General features: G+C 46.3%; 1 protein-coding gene across 1 annotated transcript in view; it reads left to right on the top strand.

Annotated features, from left to right (window-relative positions):
* LOC127334198 (ABC transporter G family member 41) overlaps window positions 1-18,103 on the top strand; it is a 30,967-nt gene extending 12,864 nt beyond the window's left edge. Inside the window, exons 20-23 of the mRNA XM_051360621.2 lie at window positions 16,766-16,999; window positions 17,090-17,261; window positions 17,356-17,610; window positions 17,706-18,103. Coding sequence (XP_051216581.1) covers window positions 16,766-16,999; window positions 17,090-17,261; window positions 17,356-17,610; window positions 17,706-17,975 — 931 coding nt within the window. The 3' untranslated portion in view covers window positions 17,976-18,103. The remainder of the gene's footprint in view (window positions 1-16,765; window positions 17,000-17,089; window positions 17,262-17,355; window positions 17,611-17,705) is intronic.
* The last annotated feature ends 3,691 nt before the right edge of the window (window positions 18,104-21,794 follow it).

The following is a 21,794-nucleotide window of genomic DNA, read 5'->3' on the forward strand; positions in this document are numbered from 1 at the left end:
CCTCTAAGAAATCTTCTTATATGTCTTAATTTATTCAACCAAATCTCCATAGGATTAGCTCCACCAATAACTGAGTTCCACTCCTTTACTACCATATCAAAAAAATCTTCTTGACGCAACCAATGTAACTCAAAAGAGAATTTTGCTTGGTTACCCAGGTGTGTTTTCACTCCTGAATCAATAAGTATAGGAGTATGATCAGAATCAGCTCTGGATAAAGCTCTAACAGTTACCAAAGGGAATTTCTGTTCCCACGAAATTGATGCTAGAACTCTATCTAGCTTCTCATATGTAGGCTCAGTTCTTCTACTTGCCCATGTAAATTTTCTCCCAGTGAGAGCAATTTCACGCAAGTTCAAGTGCTTAATAATTGCATTAAAAACAAAGGGCCAACGCGCTTTGAAATTATTATTATTTTTCTCCTCTCGCTTACGAATAATATTGAAATCACCCCCTACCAACATAGGCAGTGTTTCAGATTCACAAGTTCTCACTAATTCAGCCAAAAATTCTGCTTTGTGCTCGTCTTGGGCAACCCCATAGACCGGCACCAGAATCCATTCAAAACCATCTCTCTTACATTTGATATGGAGTTTAACACAAAAATCTCCTGTACTTACTTTTAACACTTGTAGTCCGGCACCAGAATCCATTCAAAACCATCTCTCTTACATTTGATATGGAGTTTAACACAGAAATCTCCTGTACTTACTTTTAACACTTGTAGCGTATCGAAGTTTATTCCCACTAGAATACCTCCTGAGCGACCATGTGGTGGTAAGCAAAACCAAGAGAAATTATACCCCGCCGCCAATTGGTTCAGAAAGGGAATCAAAAAATTAGATCTTCCAGTTTCCAACAAAGCTATGAAGTCCAATTTATGTTCCCTAATCGCCTCTTTAACAAACAAATGTTTAGCAGTATCCCCAAAACCCCCTGGATTCCAATTAATACCTTTTAGATTCTGCATTACGACAATTGTTTCTTAATTCTTTTTCTAGTACTTTTTCGGATATTGTTAGTATCATAAATTTTCTGTTGCCTCATTTTCTTTACCTTCACCACTGGTTTAAGATGTTCTATTTGATCATCCAAATCAAGTGAGGTGACATCATCATCAATCAAGTCTTCATGAAGGTTGGATACTCTTGACAATACAAGAGTCTCCAGCCCTTCCTCCATATTCTCAGTCTCAATCTTCTTTTTCTCTAAAATAGTTAGAATACGTGCTTCTTCCACCATTTTAATCCCTTTAACAGAGTTACCTATCTCTCCAACTGAATTACCTAAAGATATGCCTAATCGATCCGCTCTCCTAGCAATCTCAGAATCAGGGATATTAATAATAGAGTGCATGGGGGTTGTCAACTGACGTGAAGTGAAAGAATCATCCCGCAACTGCGCCATCTTCATTGCCTTCTCCATCTGAGGCATGTCGGCATTAGGCTGGCCACCCAACCGTATACTCGACCTCACACCAGTATTGGGCTTTGGAATACCCCCAAACGCAATTACCTCCTCTATAGAAGGACGATGAGAAACAGAATCATTCTCCACTAAAGATATAGATCGAGTGTGCAAAGTATCGCTAGATGAACCCTCGAAAAATATAGGTAACTCACCGGTATTTTTCAGAAATGAGTCATCCCTCGTTGTATTATTAGGACCAAAAGCACTCTTCTCAGTCTTCTGAACACAAGAACTTCCCATAGCATCACCCATATGTATGTTATCTGGTTCCAATGAAGCAGCAACATCATTAACAACGCTAAAATAAGGTGGCACAAAAAGCCCCGAATCAGAAGGTAAATTGTTAAAAAGCGGATTAAGGGGCAACACATCAGAGGCCATACCAGTATCATGCACACCCGATCCGCTCGGATTCTGTACCAGAGACCTCATGATTGGTCTATCATCATCCGCATGATTTGCCTGGTCTCCGCAGTCAGCAGAAATGGCAGTGTGAGCAGATGGCAAGATTTTCTGTGGCGCAGCAGACATATCCACCGACCCAGACATCGTTTGCATTGCCACAGAAGATCCTCCCTGCCCAACTGTGCCAACGCTGCGCCTGACGCCAGCAGGGCCGACCGGCACTGTCCCCTGCTTCTCATTGGTCCATCGTGACCCCGCCCCGGTCTCTGCAGCAGCGCCGGGCTGCTCCTGGCTAGCTGGCGACATCACGTTGGTTGCTGCAGCAACCAGCAGCACCCCTGGTCGGCCACTGGGCTGGGGATCACCGCCTCGGGAATCGTGCGGCCTGTTGCCAGCGGACAGCGCATCACTGCATGCCCCAACTGCCCTGCCCCTCGGCAATCCCGAGGAGAATCGGACCTTCTCTGAATCTGCATTGAAATCAGTGTGTAGTTTGTTGTTTAGTGATAGTTTTAAAGCATGTAATATAGGCTCAACCATAATGTTTTTTCAGCTAACTTTTGATCAGAAGGAGCAGTACCTATTGGAGAAAGAGGCACCCTTAGTGTCCCAATTTTAATTCCCTCCACTTGATCATTGAGCTCTTGCATCCCTACAACGCCATTTTGTGCAACACTTCCATCTTGGCCATCCTTGTTGGAAGTTGCCTCTTCTTCCGCTCCTCTAGCATCCATCTCCATATCATTATGCCCATCAAAACCCCCCAAACCATTGTTTGGATCACCTCCCCCATCCTTGTCAATATTTGCCTCAGTCATATTCACCTCCTGAGCAATATGTCCAGTCTCTACCTCAAAACGGAGTTTATAGAAGCCCCTCCTAATGAAAACATCACTATCCGCGGGAATAAGGTTACGGTCCAAACACCCAATCTTGATTCTAAGCAGCTTATTCTTGCGGGTAAAGGGCATGTCCACATCCAAAGTTTTTCCAAAAAGAGAACCAATCCCCCATAAGGACAAATAATCAGATCTCATGTCAGATGGCACCCCATCAACACGTACCCACACCTCTGGCAGCATATAAAGTGGCTCCTCCACTGAAGACCAAAAATCAAAGAATAAAACAGTGTCCTTCTGAGGGCAAACATAAGAGCCAAAGTTCTTGAGTCTCTGCACTTCATGTTTGCTTGGTAATTTTACTCTGTATATATTATCCTTGTAATGGAAGACTTCCCAGTGGAATTTCTCATAGGGCACAATCCTCTTCATATGTTCTATAATCTGAGGGATAGTCATAACTTCCCCCTCAACCGACACCTTAGCAAGTTTAGGATTTTCACCTTGGATTTGAAAGCTCCACATGGCATTTCAAAAAACATCAGGGCCTCATTGGCATAACCATGAAGAATAGCAGTAGGTTTTGTAGCTTGCAAAAGATGACAAGCAGAAGAAACATGATTAACTGACTCACAAATGTCGCAATATGGTGTAGTGCAATCATCAATAAAGTGACCCGGCTTCTTGCAACGAAAACAAGTCTCCTTGTCTTCCTTCTTTTTCTTTGCAGGCCCTGCCCCTTCATTGTCTTTTGCATTGCCTTGAGCCACAGGAGGCTCAACCACATTCACAGCCGGTATAGGATTTGCACCGGCTGCCACATTAGAATCTGGTGCACTAGCCACATCATTAACCTTATTAGCCACCGTAACCGCAGCAACTACGGCTTGAACTGTTTGATGAAGTAAGTCAGCATCAATTTGTCCTCTAGACGGTGCCCCATCACCATTCCCTCGGAACCTCGGCTGAAAAGCACCTCCTCTTCCCCCATTATTCTGACTAGGCCATCTCTGCTGGTTGTTCCCAAAACCGGCCCTATTGTTGCTCTATAAATTGTTGCCATAGTTTCTCTATCCTCCCCAATTTTCATCTCTGGAGTTGGTGTAGTTCCCACCTCCTCCTGTCCCGCTTGATTCTCCTTGAACAAAATTGCGTCCGAAACCAGCTTGAAACGTACCTTGGTAGCCACGGCCGCCGGAGAAGCCTTGCCCTCCTCGGCCAGTCCCTTGCCCCATGCGTCCGCGCATGACATTGCCCGCACGGCCACCACGAGGTTGATGACCCCCGCGCCCATGGTTGAAACCGCCCCTGCCAGGGTTGAAGCCACCCTGGGCGTCATCTCCGTTCATCACCTCGGCGGAAGTCGGCTGCTGGACAACCTTCTCGCCTCTCTCTATCTTTCGCCAGGCAAACCCTAGCAGCCGTCGAAAAGCGTGTCCCGCGACAACGCCTCCAACCTTAACTTGGATCGGTCTATCAACCTCAGCAGATCGATCAAAGAACATCGAAACAGGCCTGCGAACCAGCGTTCGGGCCGGGCCACGCCGAACTGGACAGGGCCGCAAGTTTGAGCCTGTGTCCCGCAAATTCGAACGCCCCGCAAAACACGGATCAATCACCGGATTATGCGATTTCTTGCTGAGCTCCGACCATCGTCGCCGGCGAACGGTAGTCCAACCTTCTTGACCATCATCAACGAAAAGAGATGGTTCAAGCACAGGTAGATTCAGAGATTTTTTTGAACTCGACCTGCCCAACGGCGTCGACATCGTAGAAAGTGACGTACCTTCCATTGCCATGAACTCCATGGCCGCCTGTCTCTGCAACTGACGCCGATGAAGCCGCTTGATCGACCTCCATGCCATCTCGCGAATAGGATCCTGGAGATCCCTGTCGACAACCTCCTCCGGCGTGCGGCAGAGATATCTCAAAGATCCGGCGGACGGTAAAGGCGATACATCGCCCATGGCGACTTCATCCTCCTCTTTGTTAGATGTATATATATCTGTATTTTGTAGTTTCCCCATATGTTAGGGGGCTTTCTGCATATGTGCACCTGTACATGTACTATATATTGTGGCCTTTGGCCCCCTGGTAATACAACAAGCATATTGCCCTAACATGGTATCAGAGCAAATATTGATCCTCTAGTCTCCCCCGGCCGATGTTGCTTGTTCAATCTTCCGTCCGTCGTCCGTCGCCCGATTCCTTTGTCTTCTGCCCGGCCGATTCCGCTCGTCCCGCGCGTGGATCCTCTCCTGCGCGTTGCTCTCCTCGCCCCCCGGCCGATTCCGCCGCCAGGCCGATTCCTTGTCACGCCCGAGTGCCCGAATTCCGCCGCCCGGCCACCCGGCCGATTCCTGGTCCCGCCCGACGCCGGCCGATCTGCTCCCGCCCGAATTCCGCCGCCCGGCCGATCTCCTGGTCCCGCCCTGGTCCCTGGCTGCCGGCTGATCGTGCTGGCCCTGCTCCCGCCCGATCGTGCTGGCCTGCTCCCCTGCCTGGTCGATCTCCCCTCGCTGCGTCGTCCGTTTCTATTGTTTTCTCTATCTCCCGATCCGCACCTTCCCAGTTGACTTGGATCTGAAAAAAAAAAAGAGCAAAAAAAAAAAAAAGAATACAAAAAAAAAATTTACTGTGTGCTATCCGATGTCTTCTTCCGCTGATCCCAAATTATCTTTGGGCCTCCCTTCGGTCCTTGGTCTTTGTCCGCTGCCTCCGTGTATGACGACTAGCCATTCTTCGTCGCCGTTTGCGGCCTCTTCGCGCGGCTCTGGCCGCGCTTCGCCGATTTCGTCTCCCTCGGCCTGCCGCTCTACATCGACTTTTGCGGCCTCTTCATGCAGCTCTGCCCGCGCTTCGCCGACTTCGTTTACGTCGGCCCGCCACTCTACATCGACTTTTGCGGCCTCTTCATGCGGCTCTGCCCGCGCTTCACCGACTTTTGCGGCCTCTTCATGCGGCTCTGCCCGCGCTTCGCCGACTTCGTCTACGTCGGCCCGCCGCTCTACATCGACTTTCGCGGCCTCTTCCCGCGGTTATGACCGCGTTTTGCCGACTCTGTCTTCATCGGCGTGTTGCTCTCCGTCACCCCCTTTGGTGGCCTCTGTGCGTGTGGGTGATAGCTCCTCATCGGCACCTGATTGTACGTCGACCTCTCCAGTCGCGCCCCTCTCTGCGCATGAGATAGCGCAGCTTCACCGCCTGCTTGATGCTTGGGATTCCAGTTTATGTCAGCAGCCTCGCGGTCCGAGTCTCCGCCCTCGTCCTCATTGCACCTACTGTGGCAAGGTTGGCCACACTTCCTCCACCTGTTGGACGCGGGATCCCAGTTTACGTCAGCAGTTCCAGGATCGTCAGCAGGCTGGCTCTTCGAGATCTTCTGCGGTTGCACTCTCCGATCGGGACATTCTCGTGGGTCTTCGTGGTCTGCTTGCTACTACGAGACTCTTTCTCGCCGGCGCGTTGCTAGTTACGTGGATCGGCTCTTCCAGCTAACGCGACCACCAGTTTCTACACAGTCAGGTATGTCCCCGTGGTATCTGGATTCTGGAGCTTCTTTTCATATGACCTCTGAGTCTTCTATTCTGTCTGCTCTTCGGTCTCTTATTTCTCCTGTCCGTGTTGTCACGGCTGATGGTACCTCTATTCCTGTTTCTAGTAGAGGCACCCTTTCTACTCCCTCTTTCTCTGTCCCTGATGTTTCTCATGTTCCTCGCCTTCAGATGAACCTTTTCTCTGCTAGCCAGCTCACCGATTCTGGTTGTCGCGTCATTCTTGACGCTGAGTCTTGTGCGGTTCAGGATCGTCGCACACAGGCCCTGGTTGGAGCTGGCCCTCGTAGCCGTAAGTCTCCGGGGCTTTGGGAGTTAGACTGGCTTCGTGTTCCTTCCGCTGCCACTCCATATGTCAGTTCTCCTCCGGTTGTTGCCTCTGTCACCGGCTCTTTTCAGCAGTGGCATCATCGTCTTGGTCACCTTTGTGACTCTCGCCTGTCGTCTTTGGTTCATCGTGGCCTTCTAGGGTCTGTCTCTGGAGATGGGTCGTTACACTGTCAGGGCTGTAGGTTAGGCAAACAGATTCAGCTTCCTTATCCTACTAGTATGTCTGTCTCTCATTGACCGTTCGATTTAGTCCATTCAGATGTTTGGGGTCCGGCTCCCTTCGCTTCGAAAGGGGGCCATCGATACTATATCTTATTCATTGATGATTTTTCACGGTACACCTGGGTGTTTTTCATGCACTCTCACAGTGAGGTGCTCTCTATTTATCAGCGTTTTGCGGCCATGGTCCGCACTCAGTATTCCTCACCCATTCGCGTGTTCCGTGCTGATTCTGCTGGTGAGTATATCTCCCAGCACCTTCGTGGTGTCCTTGCTGAGGAGGGCACCCTCGCTCAGTTTTCTTGTCCCGGCGCGCATGCTCAAAATGGCGTCGCCGAGCGTAAGCATCGTCATCTTCTTGAGACCACCCGTGCTATGATGATTGCTTCTTCTCTTCCGCCACATTTCTGGGCTGAGGCTGTTGCTACGTCGGCCCACCTCATTAACATTCAGCCTTCCGCTGCTCTACAGGGTGGCATTCCTCTCGAGCGTGTCTCTGGTGTTTCTCCAGACTACTCGACTGTCCGTTCATTTGGTTGCGTCTGCTATGTCCTTCTGCCTCCTCGCGAACGCACCAAACTGACCGCTCAGTCTGTTGAGTGTGTTTTTCACGGATACAGTGATGAGCATAAGGGCTATCGCTGTTGGGACCCCGTTGGTCGTCGGATGCGCATCTCTCGTGATGTCACGTTTGATGAGACGCGTCCCTTCTATCCTCGCCCCACCTCGGGTACTTACCCGGTGGATGATATCTCTTTTGTTCTTTTTCCGGATGCACCCCCTGCTGTCTGATGTGTGTGGTTGGCACGTCCGTTGGGAACCCCAAGAGGAAGGTGTGATGCGCACAGCGACAAGTTTCCCTCAGTAAGAAACCAAGGTTTAATCGGACCAGTAGGAGTCAAGAAGCACGTTGAAGGTTGATGGCGGCGAGATGTAGTGCGGCGCAACACCAGGGATTCCGGCGCCAACGTGGAACCTGCACAACACAACCAAAGTACTTTGCCCCAACGAAACAGTGAGGTTGTCAATCTCACCGGCTTGCTGTAACAAAGGATTAACCGTATTGTGTGGAAGATGATTGTTTGCAGAAAACAGTAGAACAAGTATTGCAGTAGGTTGTATTTTAGTAAAGAGAATTGGACCGGGGTCCACAGTTCACTAGAGGTGTCTCTCCCATAAGACGAACAGCATGTTGGGTGAACAAATTACAGTTGGGCAATTGACAAATAAAGAGAGCATGACAATGCACATACATATCATGATGAGTATAGTGAGATTTAATTGGGCATTACGACAAAGTACATAGACCGCCATCCAACTGCATCTATGCCTAAAAAGTCCACCTTCAGGTTATCATCCGAACCCCCTCCAGTATTAAGTTGCTAACAACAGACAATTGCATTAAGTATTGCGCGTAATGTAACTAGTGACTACATCCTTGAACATAGCACTAATGTTTTATCCCTAGTGGCAACAGCACATCCATAACCTTAGAGGTTCTTGTCACCCCTCCAGATTCACGGAGACATGAACCCACTATCGAGCATAAATACTCCCTCTTGGAGTTACTAGCATCAACTTGGCCAGAGCATCTACTAATAACGGAGAGCATGCAAGATCACAAACAACACATAGATATAACTTTGATAATCAACATAACAAGTATTCTCTATTCATCGGATCCCAACAAACGCAACATATACAATTACAGATAGACGATCTTGATCATGTTAGGCAGCTCACAAGATCCGACAATGATAGCACAATGGGGAGAAGACAACCATCTAGCTACTGCTATGGACCCATAGTCCAGGGGTAGACTACTCACACATCACACCGGAGGCGACCATGGCGGCGTAGAGTCCTCCGGGAGATGATTCCCCTCTCCGGCAGGGTGCCGGAGGCGATCTCTGGATCCCCGAGCTGGGAGCGGCGGTGGCGGCGTCTCCGGGAAGGTTTTCCGTATCGTGGTTCTCGGTGCGGGGGTTTCGTCACGGAGGCTATTTGTAGGCGGAAGGGCAGGTCAAGAGGCGGCACGGGGGCCCCACACCACGGGGCCGCGCGGCCAAGGGGGGCCGCGCCGCCCTAGGGTGTGGCCCCCTCGTCGCCCCTCTTCGTCTCTCCTTCGGACTTACGGAAGCTTCGTGGAAAAATAGGCCCCTGGGCTTTGATTTCGTCCAATTCCGAGAATATTTCCTTACTAGGATTTCTGAAACCAAAAACAGCAGAAACAAGAATCGGCACTTCGGCATCTTGTTAATAGGTTAGTTCCGAGAAAATGCACGAATATGACATAAAGTGTGCATAAAACATGTAGATAACATCAATAATGTGGCATGGAACATAAGAAATTATCGATACGTCGGAGACGTATCAGCATCCCCAAGCTTAGTTACGCTCGTCCCGGCGGGTAAAACGATAACACGTATAATTTGCAGGTGACATGCCATCATAATCTTGATCATACTATTTGTAAAGCATATGTAGTGAATGCAGCGACCAAAACAATGTATATGACATGAGTAAACAAGTGAATCATAAAGCAAAGACTTTTCATGAATAGCACTTCAAGACAAGCATCAATAAGTCTTGCATAAGAGTTAACTCATAAAGCAATAATTCAAAGTAAAGGCATTGAAGCAACACAAAAGAAGATTAAGTTTCAGCGGTTGCTTTCAACTTGTAACATGTATATCTCATGGATATTGTCAACATAGAGTAATATAATAAGTGCAATAAGCAAATATGTAGGAATCAATGCACAGTTCACACAAGTGTTTGCTTCTTGAGGTGGAGAGAAATAGGTGAACTGACTCAACATTGAAAGTAAAAGAATGGTCCTCCATAGAGGAAAAGCATCGATTGCTATATTTGTGCTAGAGCTTTGATTTTGAAAACATGAAACAATTTTGTCAACGGTAGTAATAAAGCATATGCATCATGTAAATAATATCTTATAAGTTGCAAGCCTCATGCATAGTGTACTAATAGTGCCCGCACCTTGTCCTAATTAGCTTGGACTACCGGATCATCACAATGCATTGTTTTTACCAAGTGTCACAAAGGGGTACCTCTATGCCGCCTGTACAAAGGTCTAAGGAGAAAGCTCGCATTGGATTTCTCGCTATTGATTATTCTTCAACTTAGACATCCATACCGGGACAACATAGACAACAGATAATGGACTCCTCTTTTATGCATAAGCATATAACAACAATTAATAATTTTCTCATTTGAGATTTGAGGATTGTTGTCCAAAACTGAAACTTTCACCATGGATCATGGCTTTAGTTAGCGGCCCAATGTTCTTCTCTAACATATGCATGCTTAACCATAAGGTGGTAGATCTCTCTTGCTTCAGACAAGACGGACATGCATAACAACTCACATGAAATTCAACAATGAATAGTTGATGGCGTCCCCAGTGAACATGGTTATCGCACAACAAGCAACTTAATAAGAGATAAAGTGCATAATTACATATTCAATACCACAATAGTTTTTAAGCTATTTGTCCCATGAGCTATATATTGCAAAGGTGAATGATGGAATTTTAAAGATAGCACTCAAGCAATTTACTTTGGAATGGCGGAAAATACCATGTAGTAGGTAGGTATGGTGGACACAAATGGCATAGTGGTTGGCTCAAGTATTTTGGATGCATGAGAAGTATTCCCTCTCGATACAAGGTTTAGGCTAGCAAGGCTTATTTGAAACAAACACAAAGATGAACCGGTGCAGCAAAACTCACATAAAAGACATATTGAAAACATTATAAGACTCTACACCGTCTTCCTTGTTGTTCAAACTCAATACTAGAAATTATCTAGACCTTAGAGAAACCAAATATGCAAACCAAATTTTAGCATGCTCTATGTATTTCTTCATTAATGGGTGCAAAGCATATGATGCAAGAGCTTAATCATGAGCACAACAATTGCCAAGTATCACATTACCCAAGACATTTATAGCAATTACTACATGTATCATTTTCCAATTCCAACCATATAACAATTTAACGAAGGAGAAACTTCGCCATGAATACTATGAGTAGAAACCAAGGACATACTTGTCCATATGCTACAGCGGAGCGTGTCTCTCTCCCATAAAGTGAATGCTAGGATCCATTTTATTCAAACAAAACAAAAAACAAACCGACGCTCCAAGAAAAAGCACATAAGATGTGATGGAATAAAAATATAGTTTCAGGGGAGGAACCTGATAATGTTGTCGATGAAGAAGGGGATGCCCAAGGCATCCCCAAGCTTAAACGCTTGAGTCTTCTTGATATATGCAGGGGTGAACCACCGGGGCATCCCCAAGCTTAGAGCTTTCACTCTCCTTGATCATGTTGCATCATACTCCTCTCTTGATCCTTGAAAACTTCCTCCACACCAAACTCGAAACAACTCATTAGAGGGTTAGTGCACAATATAAATTGACATATTCAGAGGTGACACAATCATTCTTAACACTTCTGGACATTGCATAATGCTACTGGACATTAATGGATCAAAGAAATTCATCCAACATAGCAAAAGAGGCAATGCGAAATAAAAGGCAGAATCTGTCAAAACAGAACAGTTCGTATTGACGAATTTTAAAATGGCACCAGACTTGCTCAAATGAAAATGCTCAAATTGAATGAAAGTTGCGTACATATCTGAGGATCATGCACGTAAATTGGCTTAATTTTCTGAGCTAGCTACAGGGAGGTGGACCCAGATTCGTGACAGCAAAGAAATCTGGAACTGTGCAGTAATCCAAATCTAGTACTTACTTTTCTGTCAACGGCTTAACTTGGCACAACAAAACACAAAACTAAGATAAGGAGAGGTTGCTACAGTAGTAAACAACTTCCAAGAAATAAAATAAAAACAAAGTACTGTAGGTAAAAACATGGGTTGTCTCCCATAAGCGCTTTTCTTTAACGCCTTTCAGCTAGGCGCAGAAAGTGTGTATCAAGTATTATCAAAGGGTGGTACTTCTACAGCGGGGTGTGGGCTTTTCTCAACCAGGCATAGTATATTAGATACATAAGTTTTAGCATCTCCCTTTTCATTAGTCTTAGGCGTGCTACTCTCATCAAACAAATTTTCAGGAACAAGCCAAGCATAGTTATTTTCTAGTGCATCATTCATAGCTAGGAGCTTACATGGTATTGGTGCTTTGATCTCCCCTCCATCATCAATATTATTAGTGTATCTTATTCTATCCATATCCAACTTTTCAAGGAGACTAACAAAATTAGTAGGAGAACCAAGCATATTAAATTTAGCAAACACCTTTCTAGCTTCTCTTGCTAGACCTCCAAATTCTCTAAGAAGGGTTTCTAATACAAAATCTTTCTTTTCCCCTTCTTCCATATCGCCAAGTGTGAAAAACATGTGTTGGATTATAGGATTAAGATTAACAAATTTAGTTTCCAACAGGCGAACTAAATGCGCAGCAGCAATTTCATAAGTAGGCGCAAGGTCTACCAAGTGTCTATCTTCAAAATTTTCAATAGTACTAACATGGTTGAAGAATTCTTCTATATTATTTCTCCCAACTATAGACCCACGTCCTACCGGTATGTCTTTTGTGGTAAAATTAAAAGGAAACATGATGAAATAAGTAAAGTAAATGCAAGTAACTAATTTTTTTTTGTGTTTTTGATATAGCAAACAAGATAGCAAATAAAGTAAAACTAGCAACTAATTTTTTTGTATTTTGATTTAGTGCAGCAAACAAAGTAGTAAATAAAACTAAGCAAGACAAAAACAAAGTAAAGAGATTGAGAAGTGGAGACTCCCCTTGCAGCGTGTCTTGATCTCCCGACAACGGCGCCGTAAATTTGCTTGATGCGTGTGGTTGGCACGTCCGATGGGAACCCCAAAAGGAAGGTGTGATGCGCACAGCGGCAAGTTTCCTCAAGAAGAAACCAAGGTTTAATCGGACCAGTAGGAGTCAAGAAGCACGTTGAAGGTTGATGGCGGCGAGATGTAGTGCGGCGCAACACCAGGGATTCCGGCGCCAACGTGGAACTGCACAACACAACCAAAGTACTTTGCCCCAACGAAACAAAGGTGAGGTTGTCAATCTCACCGGCTTGCTGTAACAAAGGATTAACCGTATTGTGTGGAAGATGATTGTTTGCGAAAAACAGTAGAACAAGTATTGCAAGAGGTTGTATTTCAAGAAAGAGAATTGGACCGGGGTCCACAGCTTCACTAGAGGTGTCTCTCCCATAAGACGAACGACATGTTGGGTGAACAAATTACAGTTGGGCAATTGACAAATAAAGAGAGCATGACAATGCACATACATATCATGATGAGTATAGTGAGATTTAATTGGGCATTACGACAAAGTACATAGACCGCCATCCAACCGCATCTATGCCTAAAAAGTCCACCTTCGAGTTATCATCCGAACCCCCTCCGGTATTAAGTTGCTAACAACGAGACAATTGCATTAAGTATTGCGCGTAATGTAACTAGTGACTACATCCTTGAACATAGCACTAATGTTTTATCCCTAGTGGCAACAGCACATCCATAACCTTAGAGGTTCTTGTCACCCCTCCAGATTCACGGAGACATGAACCCACTATCGAGCATAAATACTCCCTCTTGGAGTTACTAGCATCAACTTGGCCAGAGCATCTACTAATAACGGAGAGCATGCAAGATCATAAACAACACATAGATATAACTTTGATAATCAACATAACAAGTATTCTCTATTCATCGGATCCCAACAAACGCAACATATAGAATTACAGATAGACGATCTTGATCATGTTAGGCAGCTCACAAGATCCGACAATGATAGCACAATGGGGAGAAGACAACCATCTAGCTACTGCTATGGACCCATAGTCCAGGGGTAGACTACTCACACATCACACCGGAGGCGACCATGGCGGCGTAGAGTCCTCCGGGAGATGATTCCCCTCTCCGGCAGGGTGCCGGAGGCGATCTCCTGGATCCCCCGAGATAGGATCGGCGGTGGCGGCGTCTCTGGAAGGTTTTCCGTATCGTGGTTCTCGGTACTGGGGGTTTCGTCATGGAGGCTATTTGTAGGCGGAAGGGCAGGTCAAGAGGCGGCACGGGGGCCCCACACCACAGGGCCGCGCGGCCAAGGGGGGGGCCGCGCCGCCCTAGGGTGTGGCCCCCTCGTCGCCCCTCTTCGTCTCTCCTTCGGACTTCTGGAAGCTTCGTGGAAAAATAGGCCCCCGGGCTTTGATTTCGTCCAATTCCGAGAATATTTCCTTACTAGGATTTCTGAAACCAAAAACAATGACAAAGAATCGGCACTTCGGCATCTTGTTAATAGGTTAGTTCCAGAAAATGCACGAATATGACATAAAGTGTGCATAAAACATGTAGATAACATCAATAATGTGGCATGGAACATAAGAAATTATCGATACGTCGGAGACGTATCACTGTCCCTCCTCCCCTCCCTCCTACTTCTGATGCGCCCCCTTCGGCGCCATCTTCTCGTTCGTCTAGTCCACCTAGTACTCCTCGTTCTCCGGCTTCGGCTCCTTCCGATGATGTCCCTTCTTCCTCTTCTTCTGATGACTTGTCTTCTGCAGATGAGCTTCCCCCTTCACGGCCTGTTCGTCAGCGTCGTGCTCCAACTCGTTACTCTCCTAGTCAGTATGGTCTCTCTGTCGTTTCCGAGCCGACTTCTTATCGGGAAGCCGAGCGTTATCCTGAATGGCAGCTTGCCATGGCTGAGGAGATCGCTGCGCTTGAGCGCACTGGCACTTGGGATCTTGTTTCTCCCCCTTCTGGTGTTCGTCCCATCACGTGTAAGTGGGTCTATAAAATTAAGACTCGCTCTGATGGATCTCTTGAGCGCTATAAAGCGCGTCTTGTGGCTCGTGGTTTTCAGCAGGAGCACGGCCGTGACTATGATGAGACTTTTGCCCCTGTGGCTCATATGACTACTGTGCGTACCCTTGTTGTTGTTGCTTCTGTTCGCCGCTGGTCTGTCTCCCAGCTTGATGTTCAGAATGCTTTTCTTAATGGCGAGTTGAGTGAGGAGGTTTACATGCAGCCTCCTCCTGGGTATTCTGTTCCCGATGGGATGGTTTGTCATCTTCGACGTTCTCTCTATGGTCTCAAACAGGCCCCTCGTGCCTGGTTTGAGCGCTTCGCCTCTGTGGTGACTGCTGCTGGTTTCTCTCCTAGTCTTCATGATCCAGCACTTTTCGTTCACACTTCTCCTCGTGGACGAACTCATCTTCATCTCTATGTTTATGATATGATCAATAATGGTGATGATCCCGAGTATATTGCCTTCGTCAAGGCTCGTCTTCGGGATCGGTTTCTTATGACCGATCTTGGTCCTCTTCGCTATTTTCTTGGCATTGAGGTTTCATCCACTTCGATGGCTTTTCTATCTCTCAGGAAAAGTACATTCAGGATCTTCTTGCTCGTGCTGCCCTTGGGGATGAGCGCACGGTTGATACTCCTATGGAGCTTAATGTTAAGCTTCGTCCTACTGATGGTGATCCTCTTCCTGATCCCACCCGTTATCGCCATCTTGTTGGGAGTCTTGTTTATCTTGCTGTCACTCGTCCTGATATTTCTTATTCTGAGTCAGTTTGTCTCAGCTCCTACCACTGTTCACTATAGTCATCTCCTCCGTGTTCTTCGTTACCTTCGTGGCACGATCACTCGTCGCCTTTTCTTTCCCCGTTCCAGCTCTCTCCAGCTCCAGTGCTATTCGGATGCTACGTGGGCGAGTGATCCTACGGATCGTCGTTCACTTTCTGCTTACTGTGTGTTTCTTGGTGGTTCGCTTGTTGCTTGGAAGACGAAGAAACAGGTCGCAGTTTCTCGTTCGAGTGTTGAGGCTGAGTTGCGGGCTATGGCTTTGTTGATTGCTGAGGTGACTTGGTTACGGTGGTTGCTTGCAGATTTTGGGGTCTCTGTTACGACACACACTCCACTTTTGTCTGACAAGATCTTGGTGCTATCGCATTGCACGTGATCCGGTCAAGCATGAGCTGACCAAGCATATTGGTGTTGATGCTTTTTACACACGTGCTCAGGTACAGGATGATGTTGTTGCGGTTCATTATGTGCCTTCAGATTTGCAGTTTCTCGTTCGAGTGTTGAGGCTGAGTTGCGGGCTATGGCTTTGTTGATTGCTGAGGTGACTTGGTTACGGTGGTTGCTTGCAGATTTTGGGGTCTCTGTTACGACACACACTCCACTTTTGTCTGACAGTACTGGTGCTATCAGTATTACACGTGATCCGGTCAAGCATGAGCTGACCAAGCATATTGGTGTTGATGCTTTTTACACACGTGCTCAGGTACAGGATGATGTTGTTGCGGTTCATTATGTGCCTTCAGATTTGCAGTTGGCGGATTTCTTTACGAAGGCACAGACTCGAGCGCAGCATGATTTCTTACTCTCCAAACTCAGTGTTGTGGATCCACCATGAGTTTGAGGGGGGGTGTTAGATGTATATATCTGTATTTTGTAGTTTTCCCATATGTTAGGGGGCTTTCTGCATATGTGCACCTGTACATGTACTATATATTGTGGCCTTTGGCCCCCTGGTAATACAACAAGCATATTGCCCTAACACTCTTCATCGTCCGACGACGTCAACACCCAGAAACGACCCTCACCGCCATATACACATGCCATCTTTTATTTTTAGGTGTCTACCAGTGACTGGCTGAGTGCATCCTTCTACATGATGAATCGTGCAAAGAAAAGTTGTGTGTTAAACACACTCTAATCTGCTTCCAGCCTTTCACGGTTCTTGAGAAAAACAAAAACAGGCATGTGGGTCTCAAAAGTCAGATTTGATCAGAATGGAATATAAGCATGGGTCACCGTACCATACTTAACAGAGCTCTTATTTAGTCTTAAATTAAACTTAACAGAATTTTCGTGCTAAGGGCTAACCAGTATGTAAATTTGGCGATCAAAGGGACAAGGAAATGCTGGTGAAGCGCTTGAGCATACCAGCTCTAAGTACGAGTGATCTTTATTTCCCAACACGGTTTCCTCATAAGTTTCGGGAGCAATTCAAAGCTTGCCTCTGGAAGCAAAGTTTATCGTATTGGAGAACCCCTTCATATAACCTGGTGAGAATGGTGTTCATGACGGCTTCATGCATTTTCTTTGGTGTATTGTTCTGGCAGAAGGGCAACATCAACCACATGTATGTAAGCTGTCTCTTAATTCTGTATCTTAACCGATGCATACATGGGGAAAGCACATCATTGAAGTTGCTTGTTTTGTTTGAGGGTAGAAACGACCAGCAAAGTCTGTTCACCATATTGGGGTGCATGTATGGAATCACTCTGTTCACCGGCATCAACAGCTGCCAATCAGTGATGCCATTTGTTGCCATTGAGCGCTCCGTCGTGTACAGGGAGAGGTTTGCAGGGATGTACTCTCCTTGGGCCTACTCCTTCGCGCAGGTGAATTAATCACATGAAGGTTACTAGTTTCAGAATTCAGACAGATTATATTTACTGCTATGTGCAGAGACTGACTTATCTTTTCGCGAGATAGGTTGCCATGGAGATACCTTATGTGGTGGTACAGGCAATGCTGTTCATGTTAATAGCATACCCAATGATAGGATACGCATGGACAGCAGCAAAGTTCTTTTGGTTCATGTACACCATGGTATGCACGCTGCTCAGCTTCGTCTACCTTGGAATGGTGATGGTGTCGCTCACCCCCAACATCCAAGTCGCATCCATACTTACATCCATGTTCTACACCCTACAAAACCTCATGTCTGGCTTCATTGTGCCTGCGCCGGTAAGTCCAGCTATTTTAACTCTGGTATATATACCATTACCTTTATTAGGGGTCAAAAGAAAGGTGCTTATAAGAAATTCATAAACATATGGCAGCAAATACCGAGATGGTGGATATGGCTCTACCGCCTCTCCCCGATGTCGTGGACGCTCAATGTCTTCTTCATCACACAATTTGTGGAAGACAATGAGAGGACGGTGATCGTATTTGGAGAGACCAAATCCCTCGGAGTGTTCATGAGGGAATACTTTGGTTTTCGCCGTGACCTGCTGCCACTGGCAGCTGTGGTTCTGGCAGCATTCCCCATCCTCTTTGCTGTCCTCTTCGGTTACAACATCTCAAAGCTCAATTTCCAAAGGCGATAGACACTCAGATATTTAAGTAGTGAGTAGCAAATTACAGAATAGTAGATGTGTCGTACAGACGTGTATCTTTGTGTAGTAAAATTTGAAGCATTTTTTATTTATTGTATAAATATGATATTGATAAAAAAGACTGAATATAATTAGATTTATTATACGAAGTCATCAACTCATCATCATATACTACTATGCTATATAGGAACTCTAACGGAGACACCATGTTGATTTGCACCATTCGAATTATTTAGAAAATGAAACCATGTCTAGGAGGAACTAGACACTTTTTGATATAGTAGAAGCGGGACTTGGCGTGATAATTTCAAAATTCGTCCGGAATCGAACTCCGGCCGTTAGGGTGCGCCACTGCGACCGCAAGCACTGAGCGAAGCTCACGTCGTCAAAAGGAGACCAACTGTGGGAGGAACCACTATGGTATTTTTATTAAGAGAGTGGTGAGGCTCGAACTTGGGCTGCCCAGCACACCACCTCATGTGCTAGCTAGTAAGACCCCAAGCCTTTCTCACCATTTGAATTATTTAGATAGGTGGATATGTATTTAACATTCAGATTTAAAGAGAGACATGTATTTTTACTGATGCATACATTATTTTTATTGATTTATTCAACAAAAATCTAACAAAGATCATACATCATAGTAGAATCCACCACACAAGATCTACACATCCCAACAACAAGAGAAGATCATGTTAACACGCCTTCATTCCCTATTAAAAAAAAACTCACATCGACAGCACTGATACGGTCTAGTAGACTCTTAACGAGCACCTCATGCACACTCTAGAGAAGTTGTCACCTCTATCGAACCACTGAGCAATCTTTAGGGTCAATATCCGCATAAATTTCCTCGTTCATGTCGTCAACGCCACCATGATGACGGACAACACCTCCTCCCGGCGCGCGCCCATTCTCACATGGCCGCCACCAAAACTCGTCGTCATATATGGTAGATGCCACGCCGCTCCACCTTGGTCCCCGCGCGAGAAGCACGCAGAGACCACTGGCTGGCCCAACCACGAGTGAATAGCATAAAACTAACACATTGTCGCTCGAATTGACCAGATCATACCCTTTACATTTTTGGAACAAAAATCTACCACTCCACTGCACTAAATTTACAAATCACACAAATTATAAGTTGAGAATGAATTAGCAAAATTAATAGCGGGCCCCACCTACTGAGGTGGCATAAAAGGATACAATTTGTTGAGGTGGACATGGGCTCCACATGTCAGGAAAATTAAAAATCCTAAATATCTAAAAAAAGATCCACCATTCTTCCCCCACCTGCCGACCCACCCACCTCCATCGCACATGTCCTGCGCCGCCGCCAGCCATGACCCCACCGCAACCTGCCGCCTCCTCCTCCGCCAACTTCCGGTGGGCCTCCCCAAAATCCTGTGGCGGGCGCGCATCCCCGGGAACTCGTGGACACGCTCGCCACACGTGGAGCAGGGGCGGCAGTGACCGCATTCGAGCGGAGCAGGGCCGGCGTCCCAGAGGGCGACTCTTCCGTGGAGCATCGGCGGCGGTGCCCGCATGTGAGCGGAGCAGGGGCGACGACACCCGGCCCGCATTCGAGCAAAGCAGGGCCAACGTCCTGGAGGGTGGCGCTCGTGTGCGAGCCAAGCAACGGCGGCAGCGCCCACGTGTGGGGGGGCAGGGGATGCGTGCGGCTGGAAGAAAAGATTGGTCTTTTATTTATTATTTTTAGATTTTTAGAGTTTTTTGAATTGTGCTGACATGTGGGCCTCATGTCCACCTCAGCAGATGGCCTACTCTTTTGCCACCTAAGCGTTGGTAGGTGCAGCCCGTTGTTAGTTTCGCTGTTAATTTATTGGCAATTGACCATTTGTGTGAAGTCATAGATTTCCATTCCAAAAGCATGTGATTTGGTAAATTCGAATGTGTTAATTTTATTCTATTCACTCCCCAGCCACCAAAGCTATCCACACGTCCGTCCAACCGATGTATGTATCCAAAGATGATGCCCCCACGGGGTGACACACATAGGTTGCCATCATCCGATCCGGGAAGCCTCCACAACACCTCCAACAAGGACTACAACACACACGGGTGCTGCCGTCAATGGTGGTCTTCCCCGGATCCGAGGTTTCTCTCGAAAACTGCAGAGCGAGAGACGTCCCCACCGACGCCTCCAACGAGGAATACGACACACACGGGCGCCGCTGCTGATGATGGCATCCTCACCCACTTCATCAGTTGGTCTACCGTCTCCTCCTCACTGTGGACCGCCACACCCAAAGGCCAATCAATCCGCCGCCCGAAAGCAGCCGCGAGGTTGCACCACCACCGACCGGATCCCATTGTACCGATGAGGAGGGCAATCAACAATGAGGTAGGACACATCGCTGCGTTACCGGCGATGGAGACACACACACGCTAGAGCGAGGCTCCTTCTGAAGATATACCGCCACAGCCGCGCCTCAAAGCCACGACGGAGTGAAGCCCCACCGCCACCATTCTCCCCTGCACGGGCTTTGCCATGCTGGTATCCGACGGCGAGGAGAGGGGAGGAGGTAACCAATCCTACACCGCCTGGGGGAAGGGGTACATTGTGTCATATCTTTCAATTCTTTTAGGAAAACTTAGGTCCTCCAATTCTCCAGTAGTTTAAGGCAGATGAAATATACATGCGGGAGCTAGTTCTACCTTTATGTTGGTAAAAGTAATCTGGCATCAAACAACATTAGTACATTACTTTCAGTAAACTAAGTACATCTTACATGGTAGTTGGTACCAGATTGAAATTCTCAACTAAAATTTGGCAGATAGAAATGTATTGGTACTTTGTATTCTGAAGAACCAAGCATGAGCTCAGCAAAATAGTACTGTTAGTAAGAAGCGAAGTGGAGTCTTCACTGTGTATACGAACTTTTAGAGCATGTGCGTGCAATGTAATCCAAATCTTAATTATGCTTCCTCCGTTCACTATTATTATATTTTTTTAGATTTTTCATAAAATCCATGTATTTTGATGTGTTTTAGTGTGTAGATCTATTTAATTCGGTCCATATCTAGCTTTAATAAATAGAAGAAAATCCTAACTCTTTTAGAAATCACAAGTAATACCTTAATATCTAACAACAATTCAAAATAATACTTCAGCACCAAGTTGTAAAACCAAAAATCGATAGGGAAGGGTTCAACAAAACTCAATCTACTAAGCATGCATTATTTGAATATTTAAACATTGTCCTTACCGAACAATGATGTTTCTTTTCAGAGAGGTCCAGGTTCAGTCCAAAACTTTGAAATACACTATCTCAGAGTCTCCAGGCGAGTTCATCACTTGCTCATGCCTTTGATTATTTTATATCATTTTACTTGAAGCATTATACTTAACACTCCTGCACTGAAAATGAAATGTTATTTTTCTAACTATGAATATGACTATGTGGTTGGCAATGGAATCATGGTTTGAGATGATGGTGGACGTTCCATTGCAAGGGATGGTATATCATCTAGGACTAATAACCTATGCCGTCTAGTAATTCTAGCGCCGTATATTACGCGTTAACCATAAGATCTTTAATTGGACGGAGAAGTCAGTTGTACCTTTTTCCTCTCGCATATCAACGGATGCCTATTTGCCGTAGTTGTGGTGTACTGCTGGTCTCCACAGTAAGGTTGAGAGGCCATTAAGCTCTCCGGTCCAAGTTGGATGTCTTGTGCAATAGGGTCTACGAGGGGTTGTATCATGGCCGGGGATCAAGCACTCTAGATTAATAAGCGATCAAGGACCCTCTGAATACAAAAGGGTGGGTATGCATGCTCGTGGAA

This window comes from Lolium perenne, unplaced genomic scaffold (genome assembly GCF_019359855.2).
Source record: "Lolium perenne isolate Kyuss_39 unplaced genomic scaffold, Kyuss_2.0 unplaced26, whole genome shotgun sequence".
NCBI lineage: Eukaryota > Viridiplantae > Streptophyta > Magnoliopsida > Poales > Poaceae > Lolium > Lolium perenne.